Raw genomic sequence first — 13,344 nt, forward strand, 5'->3', positions numbered from 1 at the left:
CAAGTTTGAGTTGTGCGAAGGCCCTCCCGGCCACCGCCGACACCTGAGCCTCAAGCGTTGGTTAAAAATTGGTTAAAAATTGTTGTGGAATTTTTATTTGATGTTATATTTATTTTTTAATTAATTTTATTGTAACTTATCTTTTTTATTTATTATATTTTATTATTTTCTTGTATTATTTTTAGTTATTTTGTGTTATTATAGTATTTTATTGTATTAATTTTTTTAGTGTTTTTTATTATTTTTAGTGTTTTTTATTATTTTTATTGCATTATTTATTTTATTTTTTATTCTTTTATTATTATTTGTGTTTTTATTATTTTATTTTATTATTTGTATGTATTATATTTTATTATTTGATTATATTATTATTTTTTAATTGTATTATTTTGTTTTGTTTTTTTATTTGTTTTTTTTTTTGTATTTTTTATTATTTTTGTTTGTTTGTTTTGGGTTGCTCTGAGTTCTGTGGTCTGCCTGGTCATGATCCAAATGTATTCTCTCCTGATGTTTCGCCTGCGTGTATGGCAGGCATCCTTAGAGGTTGTGAAATGTGTTGTAACAAAAGGAAGTGGGGTTTATATATTTGTGGAATGACCAGGGTGGAAGAAAGAACTGTTGTCTGCTTTAGGCAAGTGTGAATGTTGGAATTGGCACTGAATAGCCTTATAGCTTCAAAGCCTGGATGGTTCCTGCCTGCCTGGAATGAACAAAATGTGGCTCCCAGTATTAAAAAAAAATCTGTGAAATCAGGACAGTTAACTAAAGAACATTACTGAGCAATCAGGGAATTTCAGAGATGATGTACTGAGGGCCAGCTAACATCTCCCAACAAAGGATGCTTTGAATGCGATTTCCTGCTTCTTGGCAGGGGGTTGGACTAGATGGCCCATGAGGTCTCTTCCAACTGATTCTATGATTCCTCTCCGAAGCAGGAAGTAGGAAGGCCTTGAAGGTGGAAGGGCATTCAATGGTAATCAAGGTGGCCAAGTGGAACATTCACAGTCACCTCAGGCAGATAAGAGTTGTCCCATCCTGGATATCATTGGTGAGATAGAAATAAACATCCCACTTGTCTGTTTTCAAACAGATCTCATAATCTCTGAGGAGGTCTGGCATAGACATGTATGGCAGTTTGGGAGCAGATAGGGTCGTGAGGGAAAGTGATGTTTAATAGGCTTTTCCTGAATCCCTTCTTATTATCCAACATATTCAGTTATCCAATGTTCTGCCGGGAGTGTTTATGTTGGATAAGTGAGACTCTACTGTATATTTATAATGTTATATTATCTGCTTAGAACTGGATTATATGAGGCTCTTTCTACACAGCTGAATAAAATGTACACTGAAGTGGATTATATGGCAGTGTGGACTCAAGATAATCCAGTTCAAAGCAGATAATATAAGATTATAAATGAGTTATATAGCTGTGTGGAAGGGCCTTGAGTCTACACTGCCATATAATCCAGTTCAAATCAGATAATCTGTATTTTATAGGTAGTGTGGAAGAGGCCTAAGTGAGGCCTAACTCTGCCTGTCCCCTGGGCTGAGTGGGTTGCTAGGAGACCAAGTGGCGGAGCTTAACCTTCTAACTGGCAGCAATTGGCTAAAAACAAGTATTCCTCTCCCTCTAATTAGGACTTTATTTTTCTTTTCTTTTTGTTGTCGGAACCTAGGGGCAAGGATGGTGGATTGTGCTGCCAAATTTCTAGGTTCTGAGACTTGTACTTTTGTTGTTTAGTGGGAGGGGGGGACACCATTACTCATTTATATATATAGATATGTATATAAAATTAGCATAGCATGTTGCTATGGTACAGGAGACAAGATGGAACTATCCTCCTGGCTCTCAGGTCATTATGATGTCTTCCTGCCCCCCCCCCCCCCCCGTTCTTCACTCTGGCCTCAGAGTAGCAGGTATTCCTTGGGGGGAGGGGCTCTCAACCGATGACACAGGAGACATGTTGGTATGATGTCTTCCTGGCCCCCTCCTTCTGATTATCTGATTTGAAATGGATTATATGGCAGTATGGACTCAAAATAATTCAGTTCAAAGCAGATACTGTGGATTATGTGCCTTGGCATTCTGGGTTATATAGCTGTGTGGAAGGGCCTTAAGTCTACGCTACCATATAATCCATTTCAAATCAGATAATCTGTATTTTATAGGCAGTGTGGATGAGGCCTAAGTGCACGCTGCCTGTGTGAGTGCTCATGTCACTGCCATTTACTAGCATGGGGTGTGATTATCTACTCTTGTTGGAAATCACAGGTCTGATTTCCATGGATCTGGAAGGTCCACTGTATATGGATGTCTGAAAACAAGTCTATTTCTTTCCAGATAGAACATAATTGGGATACAGGTTTAAGCTAGTAAAAGTTACTGCATGGAACAGAAACATATTGAATCCACAGGTATTCCTAGACCTTTTATTTGAGGAGCAATCTACTTATCTTCAAGTAACTTTCAGGGTGTCTGTCTTATAGGGACTGAGCCACATGTTTTTGCTCTCTTGTTCTTATTTTTGTACCATATTTTCTTGCATATATACAAAAGAAATTCTCTGTGTATATATAAAAAATAAAATGCCAAGAAACTACCTTGCATACTTAGCAGGAGTGCTGTTTATTAACGTGTATCAGAATAGGTACATGGTGTGATAAAACTGATGGATAGAGATTTCTTTATGCTGACTTGTTTTATGATCTGTTAGAAATTTGTACACATATCCGCTTGGATTTTCTTTAAAAATATATATATATTTTAAAAGGAGAAGTGTTTTATAATGTAAGAATTCTTTTTGTATAGCAATACATAGGAACAAGCGGGTTAGTCTGGTTTATATTTGATTGAGTTATATTGATGTATGAACTACAGCATGTAACATCTGCTTATTCTAATGTGAGTCATATTTCCCTTTCAAACCCCATACGCAGTCATTCCCTGAGTCTCCCAGAGATTAAGCTTTATATATTTAGAACTCAGTGGTTTTAACAGATCCAAAATACAGATTAAATATAAGTCAAATCCTGTTTTGTAAAGCATATGGACACATGGAAATGGTACAATGTTGTTCATTATTATTTTGAGTAGTTCTCAATGCTTTTCCTTGGTAAAGCTACTAAGATGATTCTTATTATTGCAAGGTATGAAAATAGGGTTTTTAAAATATTAACCACCCTGTTTATTTTTAATAGGAGATGTGATTGTGGACATAAATGGTACATGTGTCCTTGGCCATACCCATGCTGATGTTGTCCAGATGTTCCAATTAGTTCCTGTCAACCAGTATGTGAATATGACTCTGTGTCGTGGATACCCTCTTCCTGATGAAAATGACGACCCTGTCATAGATATTGTGACAGCTACTCCTATCTTAAATGGCCAGCCAATAACAAAGGGTGAAACTTGTCTGATTAATCCGGAATTAATACCTGGAACAGTGGTTTTGGACCAAAATGGAAAACCAGGACATATTTTGGTCAATGGACGTCTGAATGGGCCTTCAACAGACCTTAGTGAACAGAGGGCTTCAGTGTCTTCTTCTGGTTGCTCTCAAACAGAACTGGTCACAATTCCTCTAATTAAGGGACCTAAAGGGTTTGGATTTGCAATAGCTGACAGCCCTGCGGGGCAGAAGGTGAAGATGATTTTAGACAGTCAATGGTGCCATGGTCTTCAAAAAGGAGATATAATCAAAGAAATTTATCATCAGAATGTTCAGAACTTGACACACCTTCAGGTGGTTGAAGTGTTGAAGCAGTTTCCAGTTGGAACAGAAGTGCCACTGCTTATTCTAAGGGGAGGTAGGTAATGAAATTTTTAATAGAACTTTAATTTTCTTTAATACACTTGGTGTTTGTATTTAGTGGTAATAATACGAGCTGTATAAAGCAGGATGTTTGTTCTTTATCTTTTTCTTAGAGTATTTCAGATATTTTCTATAGAAGTGTTTTGTGTATTAAGCCTCCTTTGGAATAAACTTTGTGAGGTTAATATTTTTGTTTTAAAGATGTGTAATCTATACACGTCAGCGTTAGCATGTACAAGTAATATAAATGGAAGGTGACTGAATGCTGACAGATAATTTCCTGTTTTTTCCATCATTTGTCTCAGTTAATTGTTGATTTTCACTCATTTTTCTTGTTTTGTTTCTTAACTTCTTCTTCAGGGCTAATTAATCAAGCACTTCCCATTAAATAGCTTTCCTTGTTGGGTTGTACTTTTAATTAATAAAATATTTTCTGCTGTAGTTCCTCTGTGACAGCAGTTTGCACAGTTGGGATATTCATGCTCAGATTATCCTGATTGAAGTTTATATATTATACAGTCTTCTCAAATATCTGTAGTGTGCTATTATGTATCTAATTTGTGAGGATAGGATTTTGTTAGGATAACATTTTGACATTTTCTTTAGTGTGGATTGATAGGATTAGATTTTCCTGAGAGCATGCTACAGTAATCTTATACCCCCATTCCCTTAGCAACATGCTCTGATCATTTTAAGTCCTTTTAGGCACAGATATTTAGGTTTTTGTTTTTTCTTTGTTGTTCTCTCTCCTCTCCTGACATACCAATTGGAAGATTCACTTTCAAAACAAACCGTTGATCACATCATGTATCAAGACCTTCCTCTGCACCTCTTGTCATTTCATAGAATCATAGAATAATAGAGTTGGAAGAGACCCTTGCCATGTAGGGACAGCACGATCAAAGTTCCCCTGACAGATTACCATCCAGCCAAGACAATTTATGGTGTCTTGGGAGAGTATCAAAGTTTTTCTCTGTTTAAAAATATGCATAAATAGTAGAATTCTACCATATATGCTTGTGTATAAGTTGATCTCATATATAAGTTGAGGGCAGATTTAGGAGGCAAAATGATAGATTTTCATATGACCAGTAGAGAAGTCAAAGTTAACAATGTGGGGTTCATTCTGCAAAGAGGCAAAATCACCAGTACTGCTCCTGCTTTTTCCCACTCAGATTTGCCACTCTACTCAGAGAAGGAGATTGCTGCTTTAAAAAAAATAAAAGTTAAAGTAGAATATTAACTCTTACCCCAAAGAAGGAACTATCCTTTTCTCTAGTAGAGTGGCAAAAAGGTGAAAGCTTAGTATGGCCCTGAAGAACCTAAAAGAAGCACTGACCTCTGTTCTTTCTGCTGTGGTGCCAATTCTTTTTGAATATCTGGGCAGGAAAATTGCACAGGTGGCAGTTTTTTGGTGCTATTTTATTTATCGTATGAGAAGCGAATTGAGGATACTGTTAATAAAAACATGAAGTTAAAAACTTGACATTATGCTAGATTTCTTTTGACCAGAAGCTATCCACTTGGAATGCCTCTGGTGTCGCTGTGAGAAGGTCCTCCATTGTGCATGTGGCCGGGCTCAGGCTGTATTGTAATAAGTGATCTGTGGTTTGCTCCACACACACATGTCATGGACTCCATTTTGTAGCCCCATCTCTTAAGATGGTGTGACCTTGCTTTGATATAGAGAACCGAGGGGACTGGCATTCCTGTATTAGTAGGTTCTCCCCAGTCAGACTAAGTACTAACTGCCGTCCATCTGGGGAGACCCTAAAAAAGGCAACAATCACCTTCACTCTCCTCACCACTTCAGTGGCTCTTTGGTGCTACCTTGCCTTAACATGGAGACCACATAGGATTGGTGCTTTTTAATGGTAAGCTCTCCCTGGATTGACCCTTTGCTGTCTGACTGCTTACCTCAATAGTCCACAACTGGCCCACTTGTCTCCTCAGAGAAGACAGTGGAGGAAGAGGAAGCAAGTGGGTTAGCTGCGGACAACTGAGGGCTAGTGATTGGGGACCAAAATGAAGCCAGAGAAGACAGGCAAAAAAAAGAGAAACCAGCTACCTCTCCAGCCACAGTGCAGGGATCCAACAGAAGCATTGAATAAAGAAACACCAACAATGATAAAGGAGATTTGACTGGAGAGGCTGGTTTCTTCTCTTTTGTTTGCTTTCTCTGGCTCCTCTTCATCAATCTACTGATCAAATGCCTGCAATCAGTTGTCTGCAACCAACCAGCTTGTCCCTTAAGAGAATATAGAATAAGAAGGTGAATGAAACAAGCAGGTTATCCGCAAACAAACAAGGGCAGGTGGTTGGGCAATGAAGAAGAGATAGAGATGGCAAGCAGAAAACAGCAAACTTAACTGCATCTTCAGTACAGGAATCAACATAAGCATTGAGAAAAGAAACACTAGCAGTTACAAGAAATCCTTTGCTAAAGAGGTGACTGGCTGCCTTTTGCCTGTGTTCTTTGGTTCCTTTTCATCACCCAGCCAACTTCCCTCAGTTGTACATATCCATCCTAATTATCTCTTCAGAGAAGGTGAAGAGAAAGGGGAGGTATATAAGACAAATGGACCAGCTACAGACAACTGAAGGCTGACAGGTGGCAAGGAGTAGCTTGAGAAGGCAAGGAAAAGATGAGAAACCAACAGCTTCTCCAGCCTCAGTGCAGGGAGGCCGCAGAAGCAGTGAGTAAAGAAGTACTGGTGGTCATGAAGCAGATTTGGCTGCTGATTTCTCTTGCCTGCCTCCTTTTTGCTCCTCTTTGTCAACTGAACACGGAACCTTGGTTGTCCACAGTAGCCCACGTGTCTCAGAGAAGGTGGCTAGAAGGAGGAGAAAAAAAGCAGAATAGGTAATGAAGTAGAGCCAGTGAAGGCAGGCAAAAAGGTGAGAAACCATCTACCTCTCCAGTTACAGAAGAGGGATCTGGCAGAAGTAATGATTAAAGAAGCACTGATGGTGAAGATTTGACTGGAGAGGTGAGTGGTTTCTTGTCTTTTGCTTGCCTGCTCCATCGCTTTTTCACCAACCAGTCAACTTACCAACCACCCTCAGAAAAGGTGAAGAGAAGAAGTGGATGAGACAAATGAGCTGGCTATGTGTTGTCAAAGGCTTTCATGGCCGGGATCACAGGGTTGTTGTATGTCTTTCAGACTATGTGGCCATGTTCCAGAAGTATTCTCTCCTGACGTTTCGCCCACATCTATGGCAGGATGCCTGCCATAGATGTGGCAGGATGCCTGCCATAGATGTGGGCGAAACGTCAGGAGAGAATACTTCTGGAACATGGCCACACAGCCCGAAAGACATACAACAACCCTGAGCTGGCTATGGGCAGTCAAGGGCAGCAGGGTGGCTAGGCAGTGATAAGGGGCCAGTAAAGGCAGGTAAAAGACAATAAAACTCTTTCCTCTCATGCTGTGATGCAGGAATCCAGTAGAAGCTGTGACAAGGGGGATTTGACTGTAGAAGCGTCTAGCTTTGCCTTTTGCCTACCATCTCCTATTTCTCTTCACCAAGTGACTAGCCAGTGAACTGCTCTCGCTTGTCTCTTGTCAGCCTGCTTGTTTTCTCATAGAAGATGAAGAAAAGCAGGGAGAGGAGGAAAACCAAGGGTGGTAGGTTTGGATTGCACAATTGCTTTTTGCTTTCCCAGCCAAGGTAGGACAGCACCACCATTTTTCTGTCCAGGCATTCAAAAAAGCCAGAAGCAGTGTCTCAGCAAACAGATGTACCACAGTGACCTGTATATTAGTTGACCCATTTTTTCAATCAATTTTTGGTGTAAATGTTTTGATTTATACATGAGTATAAATGGTAAGTACTTGGAAATGACTGACACTATTTCTCACCTACTTCAATACAATAATGGAAATGAGATCTCTGGTAGGGACATTTGTAGTACAGTGGGCCCTTGATATCCATTAGGAGTTGGTTCCAGGATGCCCTGTGGATACCAAAATCCATGGATGCTCAAGTGCCATTATGTACAGTGGCATCGTCAAATGGCTTCCCTTATGTAAAATGGCAAAATCAAGGTTTTTAATTTTAAATTTTCAAGCCATCGATGGTTGGCTCCCTGGGTGCTGAATTTATGGGCAGAGACGGTTGTATGTATTGATTTTCCTTCTCAGAGGGGTGGGAGGGACTTGGCCTGGTGATCTGAATTTGTGGTTGCCCAAACAAGACTCTTAGTATATAAAGTAATTGTAGAATATAGCAGTGTGATGGTTTATATTAATATTTATTCTCTATTTTAGGCCCTTCCTCACCTGCTAAAACATCCAGTGTTGTGAGTATTGATAATGTGAGTACTGATAAGATATTTTCTGTAACTTACTATATCTTCTGTTTATGGAGGTAATTAGTTATTTGCAGGCATTCATATTGGATGTCCTGATGCTCCTCTTGAATAATTTTAATTAGGGTTTTACATATGTTCCTTCGGAAATAAAGGTTTGGTTTAAATAGCATCTTTGAGTGTAATGAAAAACTCAGAATACTCTGAACTCAGAACTCTGTGCAAGAGAAGGCTGTCAGAAATTGAGTGTATAGTGGTAACTTTAATTATATTACTTATGTTTGAATGAAGATTTCTCTCTCAACCATATAGTCCTATATCTCCTGAATTGGTTAAACATAAATAGCTGTATATCTGTTTATATTGTCGGGACAGTCTGGGAGTGAAATGAGTTCTGCTTCTCAATAGCATAGTGACTAACAATCTGTGTTATTAGGGGAAATGATAGCAAAAGAAAGCAGAAATTAATAGAGTAATGAGCTGCCTTTCTGTGTTCTGTTTAAGAAAATCACTTTGAATCTTTTCTTTTCTTTTTTCTTTTTTGGAAATAGGAAAATTAAAAATCATAGTACAGAAAAGAGTTGGGGAGTTTGTGTCAGAAATAAATGCCAAGCAAACTGTGTCACATAAAGACAAAATTTAAAGTGATTGCATTTGATTTTTCCAAGGGTTAGTGATGAGCTAAATGGCAAAAGTAAAATAGACTTTTTTTCTTCTGTGCATAAACACTGCAGCATAACTTTTACAAAATATATCCTTGCATCCTAATAGAGCATGACTGTTTAAAAGCATATGGAGGCACTTAATCATTTTTTTAACTTACCTTCCCCATTATTAAAACATGAACGAGTTTAGAAAAAAGACCTTTCCATACATCATGTGTGTCGCTACTTGTTTCTGAGTCATATGTGTGCATAGTGACAGGCATCATTAAACACATTCAGTCGGTCAGTCTCTTCCTCTTTCTCATGTTTGCGGTGTTAATCTTTGATTTGTATTTTCAGTATAGGGGTGCATGTACATTTTTCTTTTGTAGTTCTGTTTCTTTTATAAAGTTTCATTGCTAAATAAGGTTTTTAAAACTACTCTAGAGTGTGTTTACACTGTAATTGCCATGGCTCTGTGCTTTTTTGATATCTTCCCTATATACTCATGTATAAGTCTAGAAACATTCATGAAAAAAATTATGGCATTGAATGTTTGCCACTTTTGTTCTTGAAACTGCCCTGAGTCACCTCGGGGAGATAGGGCGGGTTACAAATAAAGTAATTATTATTATGAAAAATTATCCCCCAAAACTGGGTCAGCTTATTAACAGGTCAGTGTGAGTAATGCACCATAATTCTTATCAGAAAGGAACAATTCCAGTCAAGGCAAGCGCTTAGTCTGTCCCAGGAGATCCTAAAAGAAGCACCAACCTCCTCTACTGTCTCTCTGCTTGGGCATTGCTTGTGGCTTTTTTGAATCCTGGGCAGGGAAATTGCGATAGCAGAAATGCCTGGCTCCTTAACACAGCATTGGTGCATTCCCTCTCTACAGCATGACTCTTGACTTATCCATGGGTCATATCAAAATCCATACATTTGGAACCTGCCCTCAACTTATACATGGATATATATATATATATGATACTAATCATGTCAAGACATCTTTCTAGAGAAGTCAAATGAAACAAAATTAACAAAATTCAGTTTTTTTCAGATTGATTAAGCATACGTTGTTGTTATGTTGAATTCTTCTGAAGATTCTGCTAAATATTTAAATGTGTATGACTTTGCAAAATACCTTTAAGCATAATCTCAGTTCACAATAAATTTATTAAAATAGCTGTCCTTCCAGTGGCAGGCTAACACCTTTTTATTCAGGCAGGCGTCTAAATAAGGTTTTTAAGTTCAAATCAGGGGGTGCTGTGGTTTTTAGTTTTGCATATGGCTTTATGGATTTTAACTGATTTTTTAAAATACTTAAAATAGTTAATCCTGTTTTATTGTTTGCATATTTATAGATTTGTAGATGTAAATTGTACTGAAATGCTTTTAATGTAAGCTGCTTTGAGTCTCCTTGTGGAGAGAAAAAGCAGGGTAAAAATAAACATATCATCATCATCATCATCATCATTATTAGAACACATCTGCTAGAGGTGCACTAGCTAGCTGGTTTCACAGTCTCCCAGGTTATTACTGATGAGTTATGTTTCTACCAGTTTTTGCAGATGCATATATTTATTTATTTGACATAGATTCCAGCATATCATTATAGCCACTATATCTTGGTGTTTCTTACATTCAGCCTGAATGTGCTCTTGCTGCATAAACGTATAAGGTGGCCAACAGTTTGATATTTTTATTTACCTAGATGATACTTACTATCTGTGGTTAAGGTAAAGGTTTTCCCCTGACGTTAAGTCCAGTCGAGTCCGACTCTATGGGTTGGTGCTCATCTCCATTTCTAAGCCGAAGAGCCAGCGTTGTCCGTAGACACTTTCAAGGTCATGTGGCTGGCATGACTGCATGGAGTGCCGTTACCTGGGATCAGATTCTGGGATATAGGGTCTGTCTGGAAGGGCTCTTTGACTCTGTTAATGTTAAAAAACCTGCTGTCCAAGTCCCTCTGTCTTATTCACAGGTCCGCTTGCTTCAGTCATTGACAAGTAGGTCAATCCTGGGACTGCCTTAAGCTACTAGGAAGGAGTCCAGCAGGGAAAAAATATTACCAATTGAATTGCTCCAAATTCAGACAGGTTCTGATGCTTTCCGGGCCTTTTCAGTAGCCAGGGCAAATAGAATAATTTAATCTTTTCCCCAGAAAGCCCTTAAAATTATGAGTCTACTTGAAAAACTTGTATGTGTAAAAATAATGAGTATAGTCATGTTTAGGCAATAGGGCTTGAAGTTAATTATGAAAACACATTAAAATAGTATAACATGAATTGTATCAGAGATTCTTTCTACAATTCTGTCTCTATTTCACATATTTCAGATTTAGAGATGAAAACTAGCCAATTCTATCTTATATATAAGGCAGTGTAGTAGATTCAGGGACAAGGTGAAATCTTCACAGTACTAGTTCCTTAGTCAAGGAAATAACATGTAAAACAGTTACAGAGGAAGAGGAAGAGCAGGAATACTGTGTAGAGTAGACCATCTGTAATCCTCAGACTTTATCGTTGGAGACACAGTTACATCGTTATCTTAAATCGTAGCAAAGATATATGGAAAAAGAGCTGGGCAGAATCAGTTTGTATGCAGTGACAGTGTAGCCTATTTAATATTGAATATAAAGGATGTAATATCTCGTGCTTTTAGGTTAATGAAATGTCAGACCCTGGGCATTTTTTTCACTTATTACCACTGCTGAAAAATATTTAAGGCCCTTTAAAATATTTTTATTAGAATACAAATACAATTCCTATTATAAAACTACACAATGGTCTAATACACATAATGATAAACAAACAACATAAATATAAATCAACAGCATATAAACATACATATTATCTACTATGGTTATTAATAGTGGCATTTACATACCTATAAGGGAAGACAGTGTTCCCTTGCTACTTCGCGGTTTGCTTATCTCGGACTCGCTCTTTCATGGGGAAATTATTTATTTATTTATTTACCCCATTGCTGCTTCTCCTCAGGGCTGCCCCCTTGCTTCGTGCCTGGCATGTTCCTCTGGCTACCTCTGCTCCTGCAGCCAGAGAAAAAGGAATGCCGCTCTGCCCAGTCAGTGAGCGAGCGAGCAAGCGAGCGAGAGCGTGTGGCAGGAGCCTGGAAGAGGCGGCCAGGTGCTTCTGCTGCCGCTCCAGCCAGGCCACGCTGGAAACGTGGAAGACTCGGAAGAGGGGCGGGACTCGTGGAGGACTCCGCCCCCTCTTCCAAGTCCTCCACGTTTCCAGCGTGGCCCAGCTAGAGCAGTGGCAGAAGCACCTGAGCGCCTCTTCCAGGCTCCTGCCGCCCTCTCTCACTCTCTCACCCACCCTCGCTCGCTCACTCGCTCACTGATCAGGCGGAGCAGTGTTCCTTTTTCCCTGGCTGCAGGAGCAGAGGCAGCCAGAGGAACATGCCAGGCACGAAGAAAGGAAGCAGCCCTGAGGAGAAGCAGCAATGGAGTAAATTAATAAATATTAAATATTAAACTAATAATAGTGTCCCTAGTTTGCGGATTTTCACTTATCGCAGGTGGTCCTAGAACGTAACCCCCGCGATAAGGGAGGAAACATTGTATATAAATGACTTCATGCCTGCGATTATGTCATCTACTATATTTCCATACTCTTGAATGATTAATTTAGACAGATATATAACCTCTGATCTTTTGATCTTTTAAACATTATTTCTACTTATTTGTGGTCTTAATTAACTATCAAAGCCTAAAATTATATTTGTTCCCCAATTTTTTCTCATGAATTCAATTACTAAAGTTCATTGTTCTTTGAACTTTTCCAGTGTCCTTTCTTTGATTAGATTAGACGATTTGTCCCTCTTCACCCAGTCATAGAGTTTTGTTAACCACTTTTGTTGGTATAGCCCAATTTTTCCATTACTGGGCATATAGTCTAGAAGACATCATCTATTGAAATAATCTTCCCAGTTTTTTCTCATTTTTAGTATATTCTAAAGTCCAAAAATAAGAAATTTTGATTTCAATTGTATTTTACTTTTTTAAATCTCCTCTATCCATCCATGAATTTGGATCCAGAATAGTTTTGCTTTTTCATAAGTTTACCACGTGTGATAAAAAGTTAATTCATTTTGTTGACATTTCCAACACAAATTTGGAGCCTTTAAATACATTTTTGAAGTCTTTTCTGGGGTTAAATATCATCTATGCATCATCTTATAAAATTTTTATTTGAGAGTATAAGATGATGTGAAATTTAAATTTTCTCTTCACATTTGTCCTGTTGTGTCATTTGTATATTGTTCCCTAAATTTTCGACCATTTAAACCCCTTTTTAATTCTCCATTTCAGTGTTACAACATCCATAACAGTACTACTCATAGTTAACTATGCACATTTAGAACAAGAGAAATCTAAACTTGCCGCTATAGTTTAGCATTTCAACATTAAAAATCCTGTAAAAATTTCAAATCTCATAAGAAATCACCAATAATAAGTTTATCAAACATTCATTGAATAATGTTTGCCTTGCTTTTTTCTCCCATTTCTTTAAACTTTAAAAAATATTTCACATTTATTGTTTTATTTGTTTCA

The 13,344-nt window shown here is 38.2% G+C and overlaps 1 protein-coding gene across 5 annotated transcripts in view; it reads left to right on the plus strand.

The window, feature by feature from the left end:
* The window catches only part of magi3 (membrane associated guanylate kinase, WW and PDZ domain containing 3), a 215,365-nt gene that overhangs the window by 135,586 nt on the left and 66,435 nt on the right, over positions 1–13,344 (plus strand). For all 5 annotated transcript variants that reach the window (XR_010005783.1, XR_010005782.1, XM_062979692.1 and 2 more), the window contains exons 10-11: positions 3,199–3,807; positions 8,084–8,130. Coding sequence is in view for 3 of the 5 variants with exons in the window: in XM_062979692.1 (XP_062835762.1) it covers positions 3,199–3,807; positions 8,084–8,130 (656 nt within the window). In the remaining 2 variants the exon portion in view is untranslated. The remainder of the gene's footprint in view (positions 1–3,198; positions 3,808–8,083; positions 8,131–13,344) is intronic.

Source organism: Anolis carolinensis, chromosome 4, assembly GCF_035594765.1.
Source record: "Anolis carolinensis isolate JA03-04 chromosome 4, rAnoCar3.1.pri, whole genome shotgun sequence".
Lineage (NCBI taxonomy): Eukaryota > Metazoa > Chordata > Lepidosauria > Squamata > Dactyloidae > Anolis > Anolis carolinensis.